Consider the following 24,654-nt stretch of genomic DNA (forward strand, 5'->3'; position numbering starts at 1 on the left):
CAGTGGGCCAAGCCTGTGGCTTAAAGCTCTCCTTGTCTTGCATATTTGTCTCTAAATCACAAGACGCTCTGTGATTTCCTTAGGAGGCCCAGAACTGAAACTCACTGAAACGCTTTCTTCTTCTCTTTCTATGAGGCCCATCAGTTCTCCATCTCCCGAGAACGTGATAGTCCCCATCCCTCTTACCCCCACCAAGCACAACCCCAGACGCTGTCGCCCCTGGGTGTTCCCAGTCGGTGCCATCGATGCCAGCAGAGGTAGCAGGGAGACCCTCCTGCCTGCTGGAGCCAGGGGCGAGGGGGGCACGGAAAGGTTCCAGCCTTCGGCCAGGTCGCTGATCACCCCACGACACAAGTGGGCTGGAGTAAAGGCCAAAGTGGGCTTCGCTGCTCTGACACGCTTGCTCCTTCTTTCCTCCTCTGGAAACCTGCCTCAGGGTTCAGCCTTTGAGCCTGATCCCTTCCATAGGGTGAGGGACAAGAAGTGCTCCGTACCAGCAGGAGAAAAAGTGAGTAGAGCCAGCTTCCCTCTGCTCTTGATGTGTGTTTAATTAAATCAATTCATTTCAAATCCAAGATTTTGTGAGACCGAACCCCTGCAAAGGAACCCAGACGTCTCTCCAAGGAGATGAGCTGCTGCCGGAGCCGTGGTCTAGCAGGTTGCAGGGGCCAGACTAGGAGGGACTGTTCCCTTGCAAGAAATGTTGGACGGGGAAGGGAAATGTGTAGCTATTTTCTCACTTAGAGCTGGAGACGGTGGAGGCCATTTGAAAGGTCAGGGGTAGGTTCTGTGTTTCCTGCAGCGTTTCTGGGAGCTGGGCACCGTAAGCCAGCCTTAGCAGCCACCAGCTCCTTGAGTCCTGCCTGTCCAGGGACCTTCCTCCCAATGCTGCTGGGAGATTAGAGACCAGCCCATGGATAACAGGTGATAATGAGGCAGGGGATACATCCCAGGGGAGACTCTGGAAGGGCTGTTCACATGAAGGAAATTCAGCCTTTAGACTTGAGTCTACCTCGGGCAGCCTGAGTTTGTCTGATGGAAGTCCAGATGTCTCTGCTGGCTTTCAGGGAGCCTTGAATTTAATGGCATTAACCCGACAGGCTAATACCATAGGCAGGAGGGCCATGGGGTGTCCCATTGCCTGCAGGCCACGGGCTACCTCCATCAGCACAATGCCATGTCTCCCTTCCTACCTCTGCCACCACGATGAGGTGACAAATTCTAAATCCCCAGGATCAGCGTCCCCACAAGGTATGGCTGAATTCAGGCGAGGGAAGGTCCCTGCTCACCCCGATGGCACACCAGAGCCGCACTGACACCCACTCCACCACGCTGAAGATGCAGAGGTGCTTGCCCGTTATTTTGAGGAGCGATGCGGTGGAGGAAGAGCCGCTGTGGGCTGAGAAGGCCAGAGCCAGGCTGGCTAGAGCTGGCAATCCTCACCTCCTGTCACCTCATTCCTTATCAGTGTGCGGCGGGTCAGTTAGCTAGGGGATGTGCCAGCAGGTTATCGGCCCGTCTGATCTGTCAAGGACGGAGATGAGGAAGATGAGGACAGATCACAGCAGACCTTGGTGGCACGGGCTTATCCTGCTGTCTGGGAAGTCAGCAGTGGGATAGGGCTCTTCTCCTCCACCCTTCCAGCCAGGCTATTCCTCACCAGGAGAGCTATCCTGCATTCGCATTGCAAATCCTTACTTTGTATTAGAGGGAGAGCCGCTGATCTGCATCGTGCCTTGGGAGGCAAAAGATCTTCTATGCCCAAGCCGAAGGGAATGACCGGACCTGATGCTGTTGTTGCAAACTGAGCCCTTGGCCCTCGGCCGGAGGGAGCCGCAAGTGTGGAGAAGGGAGGAATGTCTGTGGGATATTACTTCAGCAGTGCCTCATCTCTGGTTGTGAGGATGAGGCAGGTGGTGTTTGCATCTGCACCTGCTTTCTCCAAACTGGGATTGTGTGCCCTGGACAGGACGGGGCCAGAAGAAGGGGGTGTAGAAGAGCCAGCTGCGTTGTGGTTTAACCCCAGGCAGCAACTAAGCACCACGCAGCTGCTCGCTCACTCCCCCTGCACCCAGTGGGATGGGGGAGAAAATTGGGAAAAAAAAGTAAAACTTGTGGGTTGAGATAAGAACGGTTTAACAGAACAGAAAGGAAGAAACTAATAATGATAATAGTAACAATAATAAAATGACAATAATAATAAAAGGATTGGAATATACAAAACAAGAGATGCACAATGCAATTGCTCACCGCTCACCGACCGATGGCCAGTTAGTTCCTGAGCAGCGATCTGCCCCCCCCAGCCAACTTGCCCAAGTTTATATCTGGAATACCCCTTTGGCCAGTTTGGGTCAGCTGTCCTGGCTGTGTCCCCTCCCAACTTCTTGTGCCCCTCCAGCCTTCTTGCTGGCTGGGCACGAGAAGCTGAAAAGTCCTTGACTTTTAGTTTAAACACTACTTAGCGACAGCTGAATACTTCAGTGTGTTATCAACATTCTTCTCATACTGAATCCAAGACGTAGCACTACACCAGCTACTAGGAAGACAATTAACTCTATCCCAGCCGAAACCAGGACAGTGTGCAAGGCCAGAAATCACAGCAATGACCCCACCAAGCATGTCCTATGCTAGGGGTTAGGCATCCCACTCAGGTCCTGACCCTGGGCACCTCCGCTGTGGCCTGAGCTTCAGACACAGCCCAGCTCCTGGGAACGACTCGCCACCCTCTCTCTAGCCTTTCCTTGCACAATGTCCCCATCTGCTCACTCCTCCTTGGAAAGTGCAAATTGCCCTTGTACGGTGAGCAATCCCAGACAGTCCTCAAAGAACTGCTGCTGCCTTTGGGGCCTGAGCTCGTTCCCCGACGCTGGCTGTGACCCATCATTCCTGTAGAAGGGACTGGACATCCCCATCTGTAGCTAGGGGTGCCCATGGTCTTCGTTGTAGCTCTTCTCCCAGGGCCTCAGCCTTCTTCCTGCACTCTCCTCGACACCCAAAGAGCCCGTGCTGATCTCTCCGTGCTGAGACGGCACAGTTTCTTGAGATCCCAGCAATCCTCATGGACATCCCCACCCCTCCCAACCTCCAAGCTGTAATTCAGCTTAGGTCGAAGAGGGAAACATGATTGCTAAGGGTGAGTTTCATCATTGCGAGTAGCTTTGATTTAGGACCTGCCTTCTGGTCTAGCTGATAGGCACTGGTATACCTCAGCATACCCAGACTGGTCCTGCGTGCTGAGGGCTGCAGTCCAGCTACTGCAAGTTGTGGGGTTGAGCTGAACGGCTGGGCTGAGCTGTTGGGTGGCTCTAACCAAGGTGGTTTGGCAGCCACCGAAGAAATAGCCCAGTCAGGCAAGTGTCTGAAGCAAAAGAGGGAAGATCTGCCCCCAAATCTGCTTGTGAGGGATGCAGCGATAGACGGGGCATCCCGAGTCGTGACCTTGGAGGACTGGGAAAGGGCCTGGCTGAAGAGCCCGTGGACTACGTGACTAAAGTCCACCTGTATACATTGCTCTCCAGCTGGAAAAAGCCTGTTTCGGCTGCAATTACTCCTTCAGTGATTTGCAACATCTTTCCACTGGGAGAGCGTCTTTGTACCTGTTCAGCCACTTTGTGTTATGTGGGCTGTGGTATTTTAAATTCAGGATTAGGTACGCTAAACTCAGATTTATTATCTCGCGGACACAGAGCCTCTCATCAGGAATGAGCCACAGCAGGATCTCCCAAGCTTTGCCTGCTGAAATGTTTCCAACCACATCCAATTTCCTGGATTAGGAGCCGTCTGCGAGGCTCCGGCTCCTGCTGACTCCAGAATCTCTGCTTTCATTAAATCAGTATGGAAATATGTTCCCCAGTGGTGAAGATAATCCTGCAAATGCTATCAAAGGGTACCTGGACAAGGTGTTTGATCCGGGCGAGCCTGAAGTTACAGCTTGGGGAAGCGGGAATGACTCCTGCTCATGCTAATGACACCGGGATGCGTTAGACACACCTCAGAGCGCATCCCGGGAGCTCCCCAAATCCGTGGTCCCCACCTCCTCCCCTGCACCTTTGGCTGCTCACGTTGGGCTCTGTCTCACCTCTGGGGTGTAAACCTTCCCCGGGCACAGCCGGTGGGCTTTGCGGCATTTGGTGGGGAAGGGAGCGCTCCGGGTCTGCCAGCCGGGGTGGGATCCCTGCGGCTGCGGGACGGGCACAGCATCCTGACCGGGAGGGCAGGGAGGGAGCCGGGTGCTGGGTCGCAGCCGCGGGCAGCAGGATCAGCCTGCGTCAGCCCATGGAGATGGTTGTTCCAAGCCGTTCCTGTGCTCTTCCAGCACGCGAGAACGGCGAGAAGCCATCCGCTGATTGGGGTTAGCTCCTCCGCCTGGGTGATAGGCAGGAGGACTCCTCGCCTGACGGGGCTAGAAATACTGACGACACAGCAAAAAAACCGCCAAGCCTTCGATTAACTTGGGTGTGAAGGATCCTGACTGGGAGGCTGGAGCAGTGGAGTTAGCAGATGTTTAATCCCAGCCAGGCAGTGACTGGTCAGGAAGGCTTCAGGCTGTTTGCATTTCAGTTGAAGGGCACTTGGCCCAGGACGGCACAGCAAAGGTAAATCAAGGAGGGGCAGCCTGATGCTTTAGGAAAGCACGTTCTTGGTCTTGACACAGAGAGGTTGCTCGCAATAACGCGGCCTGGACTGGGTGGTTGCTGCACGTAGAGTATTTCCAAGAGCTGCAAATGCAGGTTAAGAAAAGCCTTGCAGCAGGTCGGGCAATCGCTGCCGAGCCAGAGGGCTACAGCAGATCGGGGAGGGCTGGGAGGTGAATGGACTAAGGGTTAAGTCCTCCTGTAGGCAAAGTACAATTAGGGCAACTTTGTACAACTGGACAACTCTGCCACGCAGTTTGAAACTGATAATGTTTTTCTTATTTAAAGAAAATGGGAAATCAACTTCTGACCGGTGGCGTGAATTTCCAATTTTCTTTAAATAAATCGAGTTGAAGAAATAGAAAGAAAGGAAAAGGTAGAAGTGAAAATGAGTTGGGGTGCAGCATGCATTGTTCAGGCTGTGCGGGCACTGCAGGCAAGGCTTCAAACATAACCTTTAAGAAATGACATGTTTCGAAAGCAGAGCTACAAGCTTAGCAAATGCTGACTATAGAGGGGAAAACATTGCCATCGCTTGTCTGGATGTTGGCTAATGGTTTCCAGAGGGCCTGCAACATAAGTCCAGTGCCACCACTGCAGGAGAGAAAGGGAAAATTGTGCTAAAATATGATGCTAAGGAATATTCCTGGGCTGCTGGTTAGTGCTGGGAGTTCAAGGGCAAGGAAATGCAGCTCCATGTGGGAGGGTCAGATGTTTGGGCACTGATGTGCCGGAGCAGCAGAGCTGCAGGCTATCGACTGACTGTGGCCGCCGGCTCTGCACTGCTGTAATACCCAAATTGTGTACTTGCAGTGCCTTAGAAACCTGCCATTTATTAAGCCTATTTCAAGCCTAGAAACAACCTGCTGAGGCATATTCCCTGTCTCGGGTTGTTGTCTGTTAAAGTGACTTTTGAGACACGCTGGGCAGAGGTTTGTTTGCTGTACTTAATATGCAAACTGTAAGTGGATGCTGTGTTTGAACATGTTGCCGTAACTCAGATGCTGGTTTCAGCTCTTCTAAGAAACAGTGCTCCGGAGAAGTATGTTCATGGAATACAGGCACGTTCTCCTGGAACACCCTTGAGACCGAAACTCAGCCGCATGCCATTTTTCAGCGAGTGATGTGTGTAAAAAGCAGTGTGGAATGATAATCCTGAAGAAAAGGGTTAACTTGAATAGGCTTTGCTGGCAGGAATGACAAAGAAGCCTGAGAACACCCTTTTTTTTGTGCATGCAAAGTGGTACCTAGAGTGTAGGCTGTGATATTAGTCTCCACACACGGCAGAAACGGCATCAGAGCTGCTCGGGAGGTGATGCCAGCAGGGAGCCTGGAGCACGTCGGGTTTTTCTCACTGAGACGTACCCCGCGTGGGCCATTGCATCTGCTTTGGCAAACGCGTTTGTCTGCAGCCGGCCCATGAGCCAGCACTGGGGGCACATCTCATGCTTGGAGAGCATCCAAAGCACAAGGGACCACAAGGCATCAGCACAGCCGAGCTGAAGCCAAGGCAGGCGAAAGGCCAACTTGGCCTTTCTGAGGGGCAATGGGGCCCCGCCAGGCAGCAAGAGCTGGAGAAAAGAGAATTGCCTTGGGCGGACAGGCTCCTGCCCTCCCTTGGGGTCCTGCGGGTGGCACAGCTCATCATTCCCCATCATTCCTGGCAGGGGCAGCACCCCAAAGCCAGTGCAGCCCGGGACTCTCCTCCACTGCTTGACCAGGGACTCCCCAAACCCCCAAAACTCCCTCGGGGGGTTTCAGTAGCATATGCCATCCCTCGCTTGGTGCCCCAAACACTTCGGCGGTACTGAGCCTTGTTAGGCAGCTGCTGTCTGCCACCCTACAGCCAGCTGGAACCATCACCCTCTCGCTAGTAAGCTGTCTGTTATCTGCCGGGATCGGCTGCTGAAATGGGAGGGTGTTTCGGCAGGGCTTGGCACCCTCCCTTCCCTCGAGGCTCGTACTATTTGGGGAGAGAAAGCGCAGGGCGCACCTCTCCAATGCTATCGCAGTTTGGAGGCAGTGGAAAGCACTGGGATGCGTCATCCCTTGCAACGCTGGTGGTTCCCCCCTCCTTGCGAGGGCACCCAGGCACCCTCCGGGGCCGGTGGGCACACATGCACATCACTGCAGTGGTGAGGCTGTGTCGCTCTTTTGGGAGTTTTTGCAAGCGGATCTCTCTGAGGAAGCTCTTTGCAGAGCCATCTCTACCCCTACCAGCAAGCACGTCCATCCATCATCATGATGTCCCACCAAAGGCCTCGCTCTTCCTCACCTCTGGCTTCTCCAGCTTCCTCTGCTCCCCGGGGCAGAAAGCAGGTGCTGAACCACCCTGTCGACACCAAAGCTGGGCTTTGCCTGCCTGCAGCACTAGGGAAGAGCCGGCCTTGGGTGCTCAGCCCAGTCCAGGTCTCATCTGTCCACATCTTATGGCAAAAGATAGGGTCCACGCTTGGGATGTCCTCGGTTCTCTCCTCCAGATGTGGAGCTGGGGCAGGTTCACAGCAGCAGCTGGTGGGATGGGAATACAGGCTGTTTTGTCAGGAGCACGAGCTCCCGCTCCCGCAGCACTGGTGGCACAGACGTATCCTCCCTCTCTTCTGCCCTGTGCTCCAGGGTTGGGCTCCTAAGCCTTTCTCAAACAAAGGACCTTCTCATTTTTCTGGAAGAAAGCCAAGGACCAGCTCACATCCCAGCAGAACTGGGTGGCTTGGGAGAAGGTGGGGGGAAGCATGTTGATGCACTTAGCACCAAAATAAACAACATGGCTTTGTCCTATGGGATCATAGTCTTGGTCTCGTTATAATGGACATTGGGGCTGAGCACTGACAAACTCCTGACTTTGGCTGGGGGTGCAGATCTTGACATGCCTATTGGCTGCCTGACCATGTGCATAGGCGGGGGGGGCTTTTCTTTGGGGCAGCTTTGAGGATTTTACGAAGCATTGTTGGCCCATGCGCTCTTGGTTGAGAGACATTTCGGTAGGGAGTAGGGTCACAGATGGGACAAGGGGTTGGTTAGACATAATGTCAGCTTCTGCTTAGCCTCTTCGCAGCAGGAGCCTGGGGGAAGAGGGACGGACATTCACTTGCAGCACCCGCGCACCAGTGATTTGGTGGCAAGCTCGCAGCATGAAGCCTGCTCTTCTCTCCCAGCGCAGAACGTAAGGGAGAGTCCATCAGCCAGCCAGGTATTTTTGGGTGTACCCCATAGGTAGTCAGTCTGTGGGGCATACATCGTGGGGTGGGTCAGCGCCGCCTGTTCAGCTCACAGCAGGTTCACCAGATACACCGTGAAGCCAAGGGCTGCTGCGCCCTTACACCCCGGGGTGCTGATGCCAGAGACTCCCCCAGAGCTCGGAAGGGCATTAATGCATTTAGCTTCTCTCTTGGAAAAAGCAAAGTAAATGGCTGCAAGGGAGTGCAGCCCAGAAAGGGGTGGCAGAAGGCACTGCCTGAGGATGGGGGAAGGCACTGGGCACATCCCTGTGGGCACGATGAGACAGAAGCATCGAGGAGCAGAAGTGGGACCCCTGCGAAGCTCCTACCTGGGCAGATGGGCATTTATCACTTCCCCTTGGCTCTTCCAGCTACTGATGACGGTTACCCAACAGGGTTACTAAACCTGCCTGACTTCCCCTTCTGCTTCAGACCCTGGGCTGGTGACAACATTTCAGAGATCACACTGACATGGCTCACGTGGTGTCCCCTGGCTCTGGAGGGCTTGTTCACGCCTGTTCACCCTCACCCTGCAGGTCCACAGCCTTAAGTCCTACAGTCTAAGAATTTTCTTGTGCAGGGTGGATTAGCTTCAAAAACCCTGGACATCTGAGAGGTACCGGCCTCCAGGCCCTCGGGCATTTGCTCCAGAAGCAGGCGACAGGCGGGATGTGTCATTTCCATTCCCACCGAAGCAAACAGGGAAAACCAGGGAGGTTCTCCCAGCCCCTGCACTGGCTAAATTTAGTCAGGCAGGTTCAAGCTGTAATATAATGCACCTCCTCCCATTCAAAGGGAAGATGGGGAGATGAGAGTAGTCCCTAGGTCAAGTCCATGATAAGGAGGTAACCTTAGAGGGAAAGCAATATCTCTACAGGGTCTGCTGCTGTGTAAACTTGCCCCAAGCGGGACAGGCTTTTTGCAGGACCCAGCCCTAAGCCAAGCTCTGGGCGAGGTGTCCCCCAACCCAGGCAGGGTGAGCATCCTCGGCTTGTTTCACTGGCTCTGCCGCCCGAGAGCTCCTGGAAGCAGCAACCCGAGGACCACTGCTGGGTGCAGATGTTGGGTTGGAGCAGCGTGAGCTTGGTGCTGGGCAGCCCCAAGAGAAGGCCACTTCTTTAGAGCTCAGTTTTGGCACCCCGTGGGGTGCCTGCCAGCCCAGGGGCGTACGGAGAGGTCCAGAAACAGGGGCCTCCCCGCACACCCCTTGATGAGTGCCAAGCTGGTGTCTGTTCAGGATAAGAGCCGTCGGGGAGGGAAGTCTCCCTGGGCAAGCAGGCATCAGCCGTGACTTTCCTGGAGAGGAACAAGCAGGGGGCAAAAGCCCCAGCCCTCCCCAAATGCCCCCCTTCTTAACAATAGCACTGTCAGCAAGGACTTGGGCTGCGTGGCAGGGCTCCCCGTGGCCTTCGGGGACTCAGCTAACCCCTGACGAGACGCAGGGAGACATGCCATTCTGACAGTCCTTCCTTCCCGCTTCGGAAACAAAGGCGTTTGTCTCTCTTTGTGGCGGTCTGCTTATTTGGGGGAAAGGGAAGGAAAAACAGCAGAGAGCGGAACAGAGCCTTTCCCCACATGGTGCTTTATTCGACCGCCCTGGGGGTGCGAGCTCAGCTTCGTGGGCAGGGAAGGTTTTACCTGCCGAGCAAGTTGAGGAGGAGGAGGACCTGCGCCCATGAGCAGGCACAGGAGGCAAAGCAGTGGCTGGGAGAAGGACCCAGTGGGACTGGCAGGGCAGGGCTGCTGGGGGCCAGCCCTGCAAGTGGACAGGACCGCTTCTCCAGCCATGAAGGTCTGAGTCCAAGGAGGGTGGCCAAAAACACAAGCAGCCTGCCAAAAACTGCGAAGGCACTCAGCCTTCCCTAGCTGGCTCCCCACCGATGATAAGAGGTGACCCCAGTTGGTCCAGGCACCCATCCCACCTTCCCTAGGGGTTGGTCCCCTCTCCAAATGGCCCAGCCAGTCTCTTGGCTTGGGTGCCATAGAGAAAACAGGGCTGATGCTCCCCCTCCACTCCTCCTCCTCCTCCTCCTCCTTCTGCTGTGCTGAAGGCTGTGGAGGGAGGACTGCCCGCCTCACCTCGCCTCCCCACGGAGCTCAGCACTCCCAGCTGGTGGGCGAAGGTGCTCCTGAACTTGCTTGACAGGTAAAACCTTCCCTCCCTGTGAAGTCTCTCCCTGCGTTTATGACTGCCTGCCTCTGAGCCAAGGATGCCTTTTTGGCAGTTCCAGGGGTGGGCCCGGCTGGGTGCGGAGCACTGGTTTTCCTCTGGGATTTTATTACTCGCTGTGTTTCTCAGGGTGTCTCAGTTGGCTTTCTTTCAAACTCTCCATCGCTTCATGGCCGTCCGCTGTCTTCCTTCCCCCAGCCCTGCACGGACCCCACGTACGGCAGGGAAACCACAGACGGCACCTCTCAGCAATCTCTCTGGCCAAAACACCCGCTACTGAGCTTCGCTACAACCGCCACGTAGACTGAGCCATGTAGCATCCTTGTGACAGAGCCGGTGGGTTGGGGAGGAGAGGGGGGGGCTCACGCAGGACCTCTGCCGCTGCTGTGCTCCCATCTCCTCCTGCTCTCTGGCTGGCCGCGCTGGGAACCTGTCACACCACTGCCAACACTATCTCTTGCTGGGCAATGGGGCTGAGCCCCACGCCCTGGTGCCGGGCCACCTAGCCACATGTCCTGGGCTACCTGTTCCCTGTCCCTCTGCCTCGTGATTACTGCTTGCCTGCAGGGACCCCTCAGGGCAAGGGAGCAGTTTGACCACCCTGGGTCCAGGTAAGACCCTCCAAGGAGCCCCACTGAGGCCAGCGCGTCTGTCCTTGCTGCTCAGACCCTCCAAGCACAGCCCTGGAGCTGAATCAGAGAGAAAGGAGCAGAGAGCCCAGGACTGATGTTCATCTCCAGATGTGTGGGGCAGCCCTCTGGCAGGGCAGGGTGCCATGCTAGAGGGATCTGGTCTCACCGAAGACCAACCTTCATCTCTTCTTGCCTTGCGCAATGTCCATGAGGTTGAGGCTTCCTGAAAAACACCTCCTCAAGTTCCCAGGGAAGCCCTGTGAGCTTCCAATAGCCTGGACCAAGAGGATCTTTAGGTATTACAAGCTGTTAAAGGATTCACAAAGGTGCAAGAGGATAGGAACTGACAGCAGCCGTTCTTGCTTTGGGGCAACTCTATCCTTTGGGAAAAGCAAACCTGTTAGTCCCAGGTGCTGCATATATTGTGACCTGAGCAAGGTCAGGATCTGTGCTGGGACTGGTTCATTCAATGCAATGGGGTTGTTAAACCCTTGGCCGGGGGGAGAGGCCGCTGCAATCACTTGGTTGGGCTGGATGCGACTGCATGGGGCCATGGGATGCTGGAGGAGCAGCTGTGGTGCCTCTTGGGCACATAAAGGGATTTGAGACGAAGGCTAGAAGGTGGGCTGCCGTGCCTATAAGGCCGCTAGCTGTCATGAGAAGGAGATGGCTTGCAGAAAGACTTTCTCTCTCCAAAAAGCGATGACTAATGCTGGGAAGCCATCACACCCCATTTTTTGGGACACAGGAATGGGGGCCAAAGGGAAGTGTCATTTAGCCCTGGAGAAAAAGGACAGTGGAAGATGGGGATGAAACCTTGTCCCTAGAACCAGGGCGTCCTCCTTCAAACCTAATAATAAGACCCTAGTCGAGCAAGGGTATTCCCAAACTGTGTCTGTACAGCTCTGCAGTGAAGGCCAGGGCACTGGGCCAGCTGGAGCAGCTCTGCCAGAGGAAACCTAACCCCTCCACACACATACCCACCCTTGGGGATCACAGCATTGCTGCCGTTTGGGTCAGGCCAGCCTCAAAAACACCAGGTTCAGCCTTCTTGAAAGCAGACGACATAAGTGAAGAGCATGACTGACCAAGGCTGGTGAGCTGCAGCTGCCCAGGGGATGCTCTCAAGGACTGGCCCTAGATGCTGACCAGCTCCCCACCAAAGTTACCATTTCCCCTTTGGAAAACTGGCACTCTCTGACTGCAGAAAGGTCAGGCTGTGCCCGGCATGTGTCTCAGCTCAACTGGGGGACAGATGGTTTTACCCCTCAGAGTGAAACTGAGATGCTGGGCTTTGCGCTGCTATTCCCAGAAGCAGAAGTGGGTGAGGATGCTCAGCCGTGTTGCGAGCTGGCAGTCCCTCTTGCCAGCAGGAGGGTGACTGCTGGTTCAGAGCGATACTCCCCATGGGGAAACGGGATGCTTTTCCGAGAAAGGTAGGCTCTTGGCAAGCAGCGTGCCAGCAGCACGGTCTGGGCTGGGGCGAGAACTGCTGGAGATAGGGTAGCCCAGTTTGCTGGGCATGTGCTTGCCCTTTCCAGGACAGACTCGCAAATGGCTCAGAAAATTTTGCTTCTTTGGGTTTTTTTGGCATGGCATGGGTCTACCAAGGGCAGAACAACACCCCTGTGTGTTTGCAGAGCCTCCCTCTGTCCGGAGTGCCCAGGGAAGGGAGTCTCAGGCCAGCCCTGCAGAGCCCCAGCACTGTGTCAGGGTGCAGGCACCTGCAGTGGGCAGGAAAGGATTAATCCCACGGGAAGGTGGAAAGCAGGACATGCACGATGGTTGACACCTGAGCTTATTTTTTTTTTTTTTTTTAACTTTCTGGGGGTGTTTCTAAAGATGAGATGCTCTTTGGTCTCTCCAAGAGGCTGAAACCTGAAATGCACTGCTTTTCTTTCTTTTTTAATGCAATGTTGTTCAGTCTTCTGGGAACACCATGACATCTACTAAAGAGAATCACCCAGTGCTGTAACACCAGGGACCAGGCCTCAGCAGCACCAGCAGAGCTGATGGGAATGCAGGCTTAGGAGCGTGGCACAAGAGGCAGAGGCAGAGCTGGCCTGGCCAGAGGGAGAGAGGATGGTGGGTGAGCAAGCGGTGCTTTGGGGATGAGAACGGGGACCCTGAGACCTCTCAAGGCATCTGCTCCCCAGGGGATGCACCATACTGCGCTGCTCCTGCCTCCACCGAGCTGAGGGAGGAGGATGCTCAGGGCACACCAACACCCACCACTCCTTCTCGGTAGCCACAGCACCCTCCCCACTTCTGGGTCTCCCCCCCAGAGCAGTTTTGAGTGGATGTTTAACAGAGTGCTGGCACGCTGGCCGTTATCACAGCAAAACCGGGTGCCTGGAGGAAGCCCTGCCTCTCCCCGACACCAGGCTCCCATTGCTGGTAGCATCTCAACGCCACGCCGGCTGCAGGCGGACCGAGTCCCCGGTCTCCTCCGTCTGCAACCGGAGCAAGCACCGACAGGTCCCAGCTCCCCAAACCGCCTTCGCCCAGCCGGTGTGTTTCAGCTCTGCCTGCAGAGGAGCAGAGAGCTCCCTCTCCGTATTGCACCCAGGTGCCAAGCCTGCCTTCGCTGCCGGCCGTGCCCGCGGGCCACCTCACCGCAGCCCTGGCTCTCCCGGGGCTGGGCAATGCCACGGTGGCAACCTCGCTGGCGTGGTGGTTGCCTTGCTCTGGCTCAGCGTCTGTGGCCTCCTCCTGTTGAAACATCACCCCTCGAGGGCAAACCAGCTGGGCACCGGCGAAAGAGCTGGGCTGAAGGTGAGGGCTGCCATTACAACAGCAAGGCTGCCTACGTGCAGCTTCCCAGCATCGTGCAACCGCAGTCCCAAGCGTTCTCCTTCCCCAGGCCCGCATAGCTGCAGAGGAGAAGGGGCACTGCCCGGCTGCGCTGTGAAATCTGGCTGCTCACCCAGCCTGGATCAATAACTGCCCTCCACGTGGATATGGAAACGGGCACCACACATGGATTTGGGATTGCTGCACCCCTCGGAAGGGGTTGCAGATGGCTCTTTTCCTCACCCCGCTGCTCCAAACTTCAGTTTTGATTCACAGAGATTTAGGCACCTGAAACTGCTGCTAAGGGTTTTACAGCAGTGCCTGAACAGTTGAGGTCCTCCTTTGCTTTGACTTGGATAGGCAAAGAAATACGCTACAGGCCTGGAAAATAGAAATTGCGATTCTTGTAGCAGTGCAGCCGATGGAGCAGTGAGTAAAGCAGCAAGCAGGGTGTCTGGCGTTCATCAAGGGATCATGAAAAACTGCGTAAGACAACTATTGAAGGGAGGATAATGTGCAGACTGGAAAAGATACATCTATAGTATTGAAACTATAGGGCGTAGATGGAGGGCACGGTCCCACTAAAAGCAGCTGGAAACATGACAGAAGATGCCAAGCGACAGCGCGGCACAGCCCGGCACAGAAGGAGCTGATTAAGTGTGCACAAAAGGGAGCCGTGACTTGGATGCAGACTGCAGGGCTGTCAGCCACATTGTACGCTGTTTACTGTCCAGGACACAGCCTTGTGCTCGCCAGTAACCAGGCTCTCCTGAGCAGAGATGCTTGCGTGACCAAGCCGCTGCCGACCGGAGCTGTGGGGGGAAGCGAGGATGGGCTGTGATGAGAAACAGCTCCGGACTGGAGAGCGGCAGCCGCGGGGTGGTTGGCTGCACCCGGGGTGCCAGCAGTAGTTAGGGGCCCTGCAGTGGCGACAACGGCCAGCGAAGGAAGCTGACGCCCAGAGAACAGTCAAAATTGTCTGGGGTTATAAATCTGGCTTTTCAGCTCTCGGGAAGGGGCCTTGTTCAACAACTCAGAGGAACGCAAGTTTTGAACGTGGGAAGGGACAGGACTTCACACTCTTTTCCCAGCCAGCTGCCATTTATCAACCCGTATTTCTGTGAGCGAGCTGACAGCGGCCAAGATGACACCCCAGACCATCCCATCCTGCTCTCCAGCCTTCAGCTGTTCACCCCTGCCTGGCACAGCCTCCTCTCTTGTGGTGAAAGCATTCCTGTCGCTGAGCATCAGACTGATGTGAAAATAACTGAGTTTTTTGCAGCAGCAGCAGCTTAAGTTGGGTTTGCAGATCTATGGAGCAACTCTGACATGGAACCTCCCACTCCTTCCCTCCTACTGAGGCAGACAGACAGACAGGAGGCTCAGGCAACAGTGAAAGTGAGGTCTGCTGGAAAGTAATTTCAGCTGCACTTCTTTCTATCCAGTTGCATTTTTTTCCTCTTACCATTCCCAGCACTGAGGCCTCTAGGTATCACCCAGCTGTGTGTTAAAGGACAGGGTAACAACTGGTCTTGGTGGGATGGATGGTGGCAGGGGATGCACAGCTCACACTCTGTTTGTCTGAGGAACTGACAGGCAGTGGAGCCCCTGGTAGTTGCAATAGAAAGGAAAAAGGAAAGAGAACATTTGACATGAATATTATTAAATGAAAGAAAAATCTGGTGTCAATTGACTCCAGCCAGCATAACGGGAACACAAGGCAGAAGCCTCCTGCATCTAGATTTATTTTCAGCCTAGAGAACAACAGTCTAGGAGATGGAAGAATGAGAGCCCAAGACAGATGACTTACTACAGATGTCTAATTTACTTATTGCACCTGGCACAGCATCCAAGTTCAAGAGACAAGGAGCAGATAAGGATGATCCTTTGCAGGTGCCTTACTCTTCTGCATTGCAGATCATTGCCAGTGAAGGAGGAGGAAATACGGGTAGCGGACAGGATGCCTCCACGTCACTGAGCTTGGAGGTTTGCTGCCAGAAGTCCCAGGGTAGCTCACAGAGTCCTTTTCCAGGGAGTTGTATCTCTTCCTAAGTCACTACAGGGATCAGACAGGTTTTCCTGCTGCTGTTTATGTCCCATTGCTGGAGAAGCTGTTCTGGAAAGCTTACCACACACCTAAAGTCGCAATGGCAGAGTTTTGTATTGCACCAACAAGCAGCAGCAGGGGATCTGCCTCACACCCTCCACTTAAAAGATGGGCCAGCCAGGGCCATGTGCTACTTGCAATGACCAGCCACCTCCATCCCTGGATTGACCTGAGGAACAAGCGTGCTTTTGCTGCCGGGTCATCAGCAAGAGACAAGTAACCTTTGGGATGAGGAAGACCACTTCTGTAGAGAGTTCTCCTGAGCATTCTTAACATCAGGCTGCCCGAACAGATAACTGAGAAGAAAGCAGCTCAAAAACCTGCACCAACAGGTAGATTTCCAGCAACATTGGCTCAAGGGCATTCAGAGTTGCCTGTGACCAAACAGGAGTCAAACACGGTGTGAGACTGCTCAATGACACAGGTCCTTTCACCCCTGAAATTGTTGAGGGAAGGCAACTAATGAGACTGTGGTGGATTACAAGGCCGTGAGCATCAGGAAGCTCAGCCTAAACACAGCTTACGCTCTCTGCTGGAGTACGGCCACCCCATCTCCTGAGATGTGTCACTCTCCAGGTGAGCAAGGCTGTGGCAGGCACACAGTCCCCTAGTTGTACTGGAGTGCTGAATGGGAGCGTATTGCCATTCTTCACATCTGCACCCCCAAACTTTGCGACCGCACAAACAGGGACTGGCTCTGCTCAGAGTTAGCTGAATCGGCAACTTCCACGCATTAGGCCAGAGGAGGACACCATGTCAGGAACACCTCCGTTCTGTGAGGAAAGGGCACCTTGCCAGGGCCAATCAACATTGTCCTAGCAGGTGGGAAATCTCTAATCTACTGCCCACAAAGACTCAATTCCCTCCAGCATCTGTGCTGCAGAGAACAACTACTTAACTTGTACACAGGCAGCTGTAGTCCAACAGCAGAGCGCACCTGGAGGAAACAGAAAACCATATCTGAGTCATTTCAGGTTACGTGAAACAGGTCAAGTAGGAAAACAATTCTTGCCCCCTAATTTTAACCAGGTACCATTTTCTGTGCAGCTTCTGTGGGAGCCAGAATAGAGGTTCAGCAAAGGCCAGTGAGCAGAAAGGCTGGCACAGGGCTTCGGGCAACCTGGTGGACAACAGTGTCCATTTAAAGGACAGGTTTCTCTCACCCATGACAAGTGAAGAGAGCATCTCAGTGCTCAGCAATATCCTATTTACGGAACAGAAACTGCTATTTGCTGGAGCTGCACATCTAGCAGGCTAAATCACGGGACAGAACAACCTGGAAGGTTGCAGGCAGCTGCCCTGTGATCTGGGAACATTTCTGGCATGATGTTTCCCTTGTGTCCATGCTGAAGGCTTACAGAGCTGACAGTGCTTTGCTGCGGTGGTATAGTGAAGCTACAAAGACCAGCATAACCCCCTAAGTTGGTGGAGTTCTTAATGGCTTTCAGTTGCTCTTAGCAGGTTCAGCTGTTCAGTATCTCCCAGGGATCATACGGAGCGCTGAAATAGCTTGTCTGCCAGGAGCACTTCCCATACATTATCCACACACAACTCCCAGGCAGGCAGAGTCCAATGCCACAGCAGCAGTTCCTGGATGTGCATAGCCACGCACGTCTCCTGGGCTGCCTGGCGAGTTTGCTGGAGTCACAGTCTGTAGAGCAAACGAGGCAGCAATAAGGAAAAAATGGATAATGCCAAGGGGATGGCAAAGGAGTACCTGAAAGCCCATGTTATGGGGTGGACGGGGCAATGCCTCGTGTAAGGAGTGAGGAGAGGGAAGCTGTGCTGCAGAGGAGGGACTTCTACCCACACCGCTGCTGGAGGAAGAGCAAACGCTGGCTGCCTCCCCAGGGCAGGCAGTAACAGGCTGCTGCTCCTCACCTTCTCCTCCTCCTCCCTGCCCGAGCTGCTGCGGGACAGGGTGGTGCCAGAGCTGCCTGCCTTGGCAAAGGGGGACTCTCACTTCAGGTTGGGCAAGTACTGAGTGAGTTCCTAGGATCATGATCCTTTCTTGGCTCTGGAGGCACTTTCCCATGCAGAAAATCCTCCTCTGTCCTGCCAGTCCCAACACCTTCCAGATCCTCCCAGTTCTCTTACCATGTCATGTGGCTGAACAGTAACAACTTCCCAGCCAGGATCATCATTAGTTCCTCATATTAAAGGCATCTACTTACCGATTAATATCTTTGGGCCCATTTGTTGTCTTCCTGAAGTGCCAGTCGCTCGGCCAACTTGATAAACTTCTATGATGAAATGACTGGCTTGGCAGATGACGGGAGAGCAGTGGACATTGTCTACCCTGGCTTCAGTAAGGCCCTTGACAGTGTCTCCCGTAAAATCCTCATAGAGAAGCCAATGGAAGTATGGGCTAGGTGAGGAAACAGTGAGGTGGACTGAAAACTGGCTGAACAGCTGGGCCCAGCAGGTGGTGATCAGTGGCATAAAGTCTAGCTAGAGGCCAGTAACTAGTGGTGTACCCTAGGGGTCAATACTGGGTCTGATCCTGTTCAGCATCTTCATTAATGATCTGGATGATGAGGCAGAGTGTAGCCTCAGCAAGATTTGCTGATGACACAAAACTAGGAGGAGTGGCTGATACACCAGAAGGTCGTGCTGCCATCCAGAGGGACCTTGACAGGCTGGAGAAATGGGCTGGCAGGAACAACCTGGTGAAGTTCAGTGAGGAGAAGTGCAAAGGGAAGGAATAACCCCAGGCACCAGTAAATGCTGGGGACCACCCAGCTGGAAAGCAGCTTGGCAAAAAGGACCTGGGGTCCTGTTGGACACCAAGTTGAACCTGAACCAGCAATGTGCCCTTGCAGCAAAGGATGCTAACAGTATCCTGGGCTGCCTTAGGATGAGCGTTGCCAGCAGGTTGAGGGAGGTGATCCTTCCCCTCTACTCAGCACTGGTGAGGCCACACCTGAGTATTGTGTCCAGTTCTAGGTTCTCCAGTACAAGAGAGACAGGGACATACTGGAGAGAGTCCAGGGAAGCGTCACAAAGATGATGAAGGGACTGAAGCACCTCTTCTATGGGGAAAGGCTGAGAGGGCTGGGACTGTTTAGCCTGGAGAAGGCTCAGGGGGGACCTTGTCAATGTGTGCAAATACCTGAAGGGAGGGTGTGAAAAAGATGGAGCCAGGATCTTCTCAGTGGTGCCCAGCAACAGGACCGGAGGCAATGGGCACAAACTGAAACACAGGAGGTTCCCTCTGAACATCAGGAAACACTTTTTTTACTGTGAGGGTGACTGAGCAGTGGCACAGGTTACCCAGGGAGGTTGTGGAGTCTCCATCCTTGGAGACAGTCAAAAGCCGCCTGGACACAGTCCTGGGCTGCTGGTGCAGGCCTGAGCAGGGGTGTTGGACCAGGTGACTTCCAGAGGTCCCTTCCAATCTCAACCATTCTGTGATTCTGTGAAAGGGAAGAAAAGCAGTATGCTTGAGAAGGAACATAGGAAGCACCTGTTAATATGCTGATCCCAGCAAAATAGGAGCATGAAGAACATTTCAAACTAGGGGACATAAGCTTGCCAAAGTCAGGCCAGTGAAAGCAGACTAGCCAGAGGTCACAAAGCAGTAGAGAAAAGCAGCAGATGGCCATGGAGGAGCACACACAAGACTGCTTCCATGTTACCTGCTGTCAAATCACAAATGCTGCACACAAATGGGAGCAGTACAGCTCAGTCCATGCTGGCTCAAGGGATAGTTTCTTAGGGAAGCAGCCTCACCTACTCATATATCTGACTCCTTTCCACATTGCCCCAAGCTCCCAAAAGCCCAGAGAGACTTCTCACAGCTCCTTGCCTCCTCCATCCGTCCGTGCCCAAGGATGGCTGGAGTCTGGGAGGCAAGATGAAGTTGCCTCTCCCCCAGCCAGGGGAACACAGGTATCCCTAACCTCTCCCTGGGCCTTGCCCAGAGCAGGCGATGCTCAGCAGGTTGCTGCTTACATCATCCAGCCAGTGGTTGCCACAGTAACCGCACGATGAAGGATTCAAGGTTCCTGGGGTAACCTAACGACTGCCACCCGCCTAGGTGTTGTCTCTATTGCACGGCAGGAAAGGATGATGCAGTTTTCTGGAGGTGAGAAAATAAATACCCTTCCCCGCACTACACCAAGCTGAGCTTCCCATCCACTTCATCCTCCCATGCACTGCCGCAGCTCCACTCTCCACAGCCCTGTGCTCCCTGGCAACTGCACTGCTTCCTTGAACAGTCAACCCAAGAAGAAAATCTGCTTTAGACAAGAAGAAATCAGCCTGCCCAGGCTGGAGCCATCACTTTTTTCAGTTTCAACAGCACGTGTGCTCTGCAAGCGTCACCAGACCCACCCCAGAGGGAACCAAAGCCTGACCCCCATGAGGGTCACAGACCCTTTCGTGTCCATGGTTTAACAGATGTCTGAAGGGCTTGGATGGAGAACTCACCATCCCTCAGGGACCCTTCCAGTCTAGCTTTCTGATAAGATCTGCTCACACTCACCTTCATTATGTGCAGGAGCGATAGTAGCAGAGGGAAGCCGCACAAAACTAAAGCCTGCCAGACCTGATGGACCCCTATAGCGCTGCTCTCATCTCCATTCAAAGCAAGGGCAGCTCTGTGGCTAGAGGCAGCACTTACCCTCTGCTTCCATTGCTGGGGAGAGGAAGCATTTACAGGACACAGGTCACCCCTGTCTGGTACCCTCAGCTACATGAAGACCAAGGGAAGGCCAGGTAAAGCCTATTCCCCTTCTGCTCCAAGCCCACCTCTGCTTCATAGCAAAGCTCTCAGGGAGAGATGCACCAGATCAAAAGAAGTTACATGGTCATAAGACAGGGATCAGCCATCGCCTCTGCTGAGCTCTGTTTTCAGCAGCAGCCATGTGAAAAAGAAAACCTACTCTGCAGGCTCACCATTTGGGATCCAAAGGATGAACTCCAAAGTCTCTTTGGAGAGGGCCCAAACACAGGCTGTAATGCTCCAATTAGCTACTGGTCCTGGTGTGCCAGACTGGGAGACCACAGCCTCCCACCTCCCATCTTCTAGCTGGGAGAGCTGGAAAGGACAGAGCAAACAAGGCAGAGAGCATGAGAAGCATTCCCCCTTAAAGCACCCTAGAAAAAAGGGGGCATCTCCTGGGGATGCTCTTGCTATGCACCTTCTCCTCTGTACATGCACAGGTAACCAACTCAACCTATGCAATTTGCAGCCATACTGAGCATTCCCAGCAGTGGCCCTAAGTCACAGCACCCGTGGTCCGAGTTGCAGCCTGATACAAGAACTGAGAGCTCTGAAAAATAAATCAGGGCCTGGGTATCTCTAGTTAGGCAACCGGAGTTAGCAGACACATTAGGTCTCGATCTTGCTTTGCTTGATGATGCAAGCGTTGGTCAGGCGCTCATTAAGGGAGTACCAGTCCTCTGGTTGTCTAATTGGAGACAGCACAGACAAAAGGGAGAGACAGACACATACAAAGGGGACTGATTAAGATGACAGGCAGTCTTCAGAGAGCTCTTTGGATCTTCTTGTATTTTGGAGGGCTGTTTCCCAAGTTATTTTGGGGGAGGCGGGGGGCAGGGAAAGACACTCAGCACCTGGAATTATCCTACCACCAGTAAGTTGCATCTAGTTCTGCCACACGAGCTGACACAGCACTTAACTTAAACCGAGATCAGTTATTGAGCTGAACAGCTGATCTCTCAAGCAGGAGATGCGATGCTTGGTTACCCTCAACAGCTGTTAAAGGGGTCTGGCAGACAAAGGGAAGGATTTGGCTCCCATAGGAGGAATTGAGGACAAAGTATATTCAAGCGATTTCAAACTCTTCTTACCCCATGTTTTCTCTCTCCTGGCTGGGACCACAGCCAAACCCAGGGAGAGGACACAGGCCATGGTAAGCTACAGTCCGGTGAAGGTTGCTTCCAGGTGTATGGTGACACCCACCTCCCCTTCGCTCAAAGCTTAACGTAGTTGAGAAGGGTCACAGCAAAACCTTACTTGGGCAGCCCTCAGCCCTCTGCAAGCTACATGCGGGTGACAGTGGTGGCACCTCACCCCTACCCCAGCAGAGCTGGGCACCACTGCACAGGGCCACACGGATCATTGGGGTCCACCTGATGAGCAGCAGGCAGACTTCAGGCGCAGCACAAGAAGTCACCCTTCCCCAGCAAGGAATCACTCATGCTGTGAAACGCAAGGGCAGCTGGCAAAGATCGCATCGCTCACTGCTCCAGTTCACCTGCCCGGACCCCGCACCCTACGCCATAGCCCCACCGGCCACCTCCACCCTCAACTCCAGTTCTGAGACCCCAGTAAGAGACAACAGCAAACAGGAGCTGGAAGACGCTGTCCACAAGACATTGTCCACCCCTCTCTTGTCTACTCAGCAGCACCCCCTTGAGTGAGGAAAGGTCTTGCCATGTCCTCATCTTCAAGGGCTCAAAGATACCTAGGCCACTTTCATCTTGATGGCATCACAAGCAAAAAAAGGAGCCCATTTCCAGCCTACGCTCACACTTTATTATATACAGAGACACGGTGAGTGTAAGAACATCAACATGGGACATGGACAGTAAGGGAGGCCCAAAGGCACTGCCTCCTGTCCCCTTGGTGCAACCAGTCAGCATAGTTTATACAAATAATACAGTATTTGAACAATAAATAAGTTTGATAAATAAGATCAAGAAATTAAAAAAAAAACGTAGAAAGACAAAGCAGCAAGGAATGATTTTGAGGGCTGTGACACATTCACAGCAGCGACAATACCACCAACATCTCACCTGCACACCAGCAGCTGGAGCACAGACCCCCATCAGCCCTTTTCTCTCACCGTACTATGGCAAAATCCAACTGAGGAGGGGGAACCAGGGAGAGTTGTACAGTCCACTACTGCTGTGCTGTCGTGGTCTAGAAGCCCTCTCTCCTTCACAAGCCCCTTCAGAAAAGGCGCTTGAAAACCAGGTACAACCGCAGACCCGCTGTGCGCAGCCACAGCTTGTCTGTTTGGCACAAAAAAACCTCTCAAACCAGTCTCTTCCCTTTCTGTAGTGCTTCAGATGGGCACTGGCACAGTTATTAACCGAGTCAGGGCAGGGGGTGGTGGGGGCAACATCTCTAAGGAATGGGGGAGAGAAAAGATGAGGCAATGCTCCCTTTCACTTGTGGGAGGCAGAGATGCTCTCATTCATCACTCCAGAGCACCGGCACGCTCCTTCCACACGCCCTGGCACCGATGGGAGATTGGGTGGGTGACAACACCAGCCAGCCCCCTGGCAAGGAGGGGGTTACCACAAGGACTGCAGGGATGCAGCTCAGCAGTCAAGAGTTACACAAGTGAAGGGACAGCAGTAAAAGGCCGCCACTGGTTATCTAAGAGAAAAATAATAAGACAGCCGGTCCCTAACCCCACACAGACACACTGATTTGACCCCCCTCTCAGCCTCAAGGCCTCCAGCTCTCTCCCAGAGACGCTGGCAGCTGGCATATGAGGGAGAGAAGGACTCTGTCCATCATGGATAGCTCTCAGCAGAAAGGAGACAACTTGAACCCTGCCCCCTCCTGCCAATCCCCCCCATTTTGCCCCCAAAGGGCATTGAAATGTGGAGAAACCAGGAATTGAAGGAATAGGGCAGTGAGAGAGAATGGGAACAGATGGAGATCTGGGATGGGAAACCTGACCCCTCTGCCCTCACGTGTGCAGACTGCTACTCATCCAGGCCCGGTATCAAGTCTGCAATGCTGTCCACATAGTAGTTGGGCACCAGATCCTTGGCAGCAGCGCTGTCGCTGGCCAAGTAGGCCTGTGCCTCTTCCAGGCGGGAGACACCTGTCAGGGTGAGGATGGTGGAGAGGCCGCAGTTCTTGCCGAAGAGGATATCTGTCTCCAGACGGTCTCCCACCATAAGGGTGCGGGACGGGTTGACGCCGAAACGCTCCACGATGCAATCAAACATGTATGTGTTCGGTTTCCCCACCACCAGCGCCTTGCGGCCCGAAGCAGTTTCCACCGCTGCTGTGAGGCTGCCAGTCCCTGGAGCAGAGAGGGGAGGGGATAGCGTGGAGAAGAAAGAGAAAAAGAAGTAGCCATGGGCTAGCTGGCTGCAGGCAGCTCAGCACCCCGGGTCCTGCCAGAGGATGACCAAGCGGGGTACTGGCAACACGGCTTCAGAAGCTGGCAGGGACGCGTGAGGGCAGCCCTGCCCGTCCCCACGGTCAAGGAACCCCCTTGTCAGGGCCTGGGACAGCAAACCCCAACCGAGACCAACCCCACCATTGTCCCACCGCCATTCCCAGGGGCAGCAAGGGAGGGGAACGTGGGCTCACCGGGGGTGCGCTGGCCATCGCTGAGCGGGTGCCAGGGGTCGGGGTCGGTGGCTACCAGGAGGCACTGGGGGTCACGTAGGTAGCCGCAGGCCTGCGCCAACTTGGCAAAGGTGAACTGGTCGTCGTAGCCCACCAGGACGGCCCGCACCGGTTCCGTAGCGCCGGGCAGCGGTTCGCCCTCACCCGCCAGGCGCAGGCCGGCGTCGCGCACCTCGCCGCGCAGCCCCTCGCCGCCCAGCACGAAGACGCGGCCTCCTCCGTTGCCGGCTTCGCCGAGGAGACGCTGGCGGAGGAAAAGAGCGGAACAGAGCGCGGAGCTGAAGACGTGCTCGGCGCGGACGCCGCGGAAACCCAAGCGGCTGAAGCGCCGTTCCAGCTCGGCCACGGAACGGCGGCTGTTGTTGCTGACGAAAAGGGCGGCCTTGCCGCTACGCCGCAGCCTCTCCAACAGCTCGGGGGCGCCGGGGACGGCGCGCTCGCCCGCCCACAGGACGCCATCGCAGTCGAAGAGCAAACCCTCGGCCGAGCCCAGCACCTCCCGCAGCCCAGCGCCGCTCAGCCGCCGGCAGCTCGCCATGCCCCTCAGCCGCCGCCGCCAGTCAGTCAGTCAGTCAGTCGGTCGTCAGTCAGTCAGTCAGTCAGTCAGTCAGTCAGTCAGCCAGCCCGCCCGCCCGCCGCGTCCCGCCCCGCCTCGCCGGCCCGCCAATCACCGCCCCTCACCCGCCCGCCGCCACCAATGGGAGGTGGGGAGAGAGCGCCGAGCGGCGGCCGAGCTGCCCTGTCGCCCTCGAG

General features: G+C 54.8%; 1 protein-coding gene across 1 annotated transcript; it reads right to left on the bottom strand.

Moving 5' to 3' along the window:
• Positions 1 to 21,929: 21,929 nt before the first annotated feature.
• Positions 21,930 to 24,461, bottom strand: PDXP (pyridoxal phosphatase). Its single transcript, XM_075051159.1, has 2 exons — positions 23,863 to 24,461; positions 21,930 to 23,569 (listed from the first exon to the last, which is right to left on the bottom strand). The coding sequence occupies exons 1-2, from the start codon at positions 24,437 to 24,439 to the stop codon at positions 23,244 to 23,246; spliced, it is 903 nt and encodes a 300-aa protein (XP_074907260.1). The 5' UTR covers positions 24,440 to 24,461; the 3' UTR covers positions 21,930 to 23,243.
• Positions 24,462 to 24,654: the final 193 nt, after the last annotated feature.

The sequence above is a fragment of the Buteo buteo genome, chromosome 19 (genome assembly GCF_964188355.1).
Source record: "Buteo buteo chromosome 19, bButBut1.hap1.1, whole genome shotgun sequence".
Lineage (NCBI taxonomy): Eukaryota > Metazoa > Chordata > Aves > Accipitriformes > Accipitridae > Buteo > Buteo buteo.

Excerpts from the sequence above, each read along its gene's own strand:
- PDXP (XM_075051159.1), bottom strand. The coding sequence starts at position 24,439 with ATGGCGAGCTGCCGGCGGCTGAGCGGCGCTGGGCTGCGGGAGGTGCTG. Across the intron at positions 23,570-23,862 it reads CGATGGCCAGCGCACCCCCG|GGACTGGCAGCCTCACAGCA; the intron begins GTGAGCCCACGT and ends TCTCTGCTCCAG.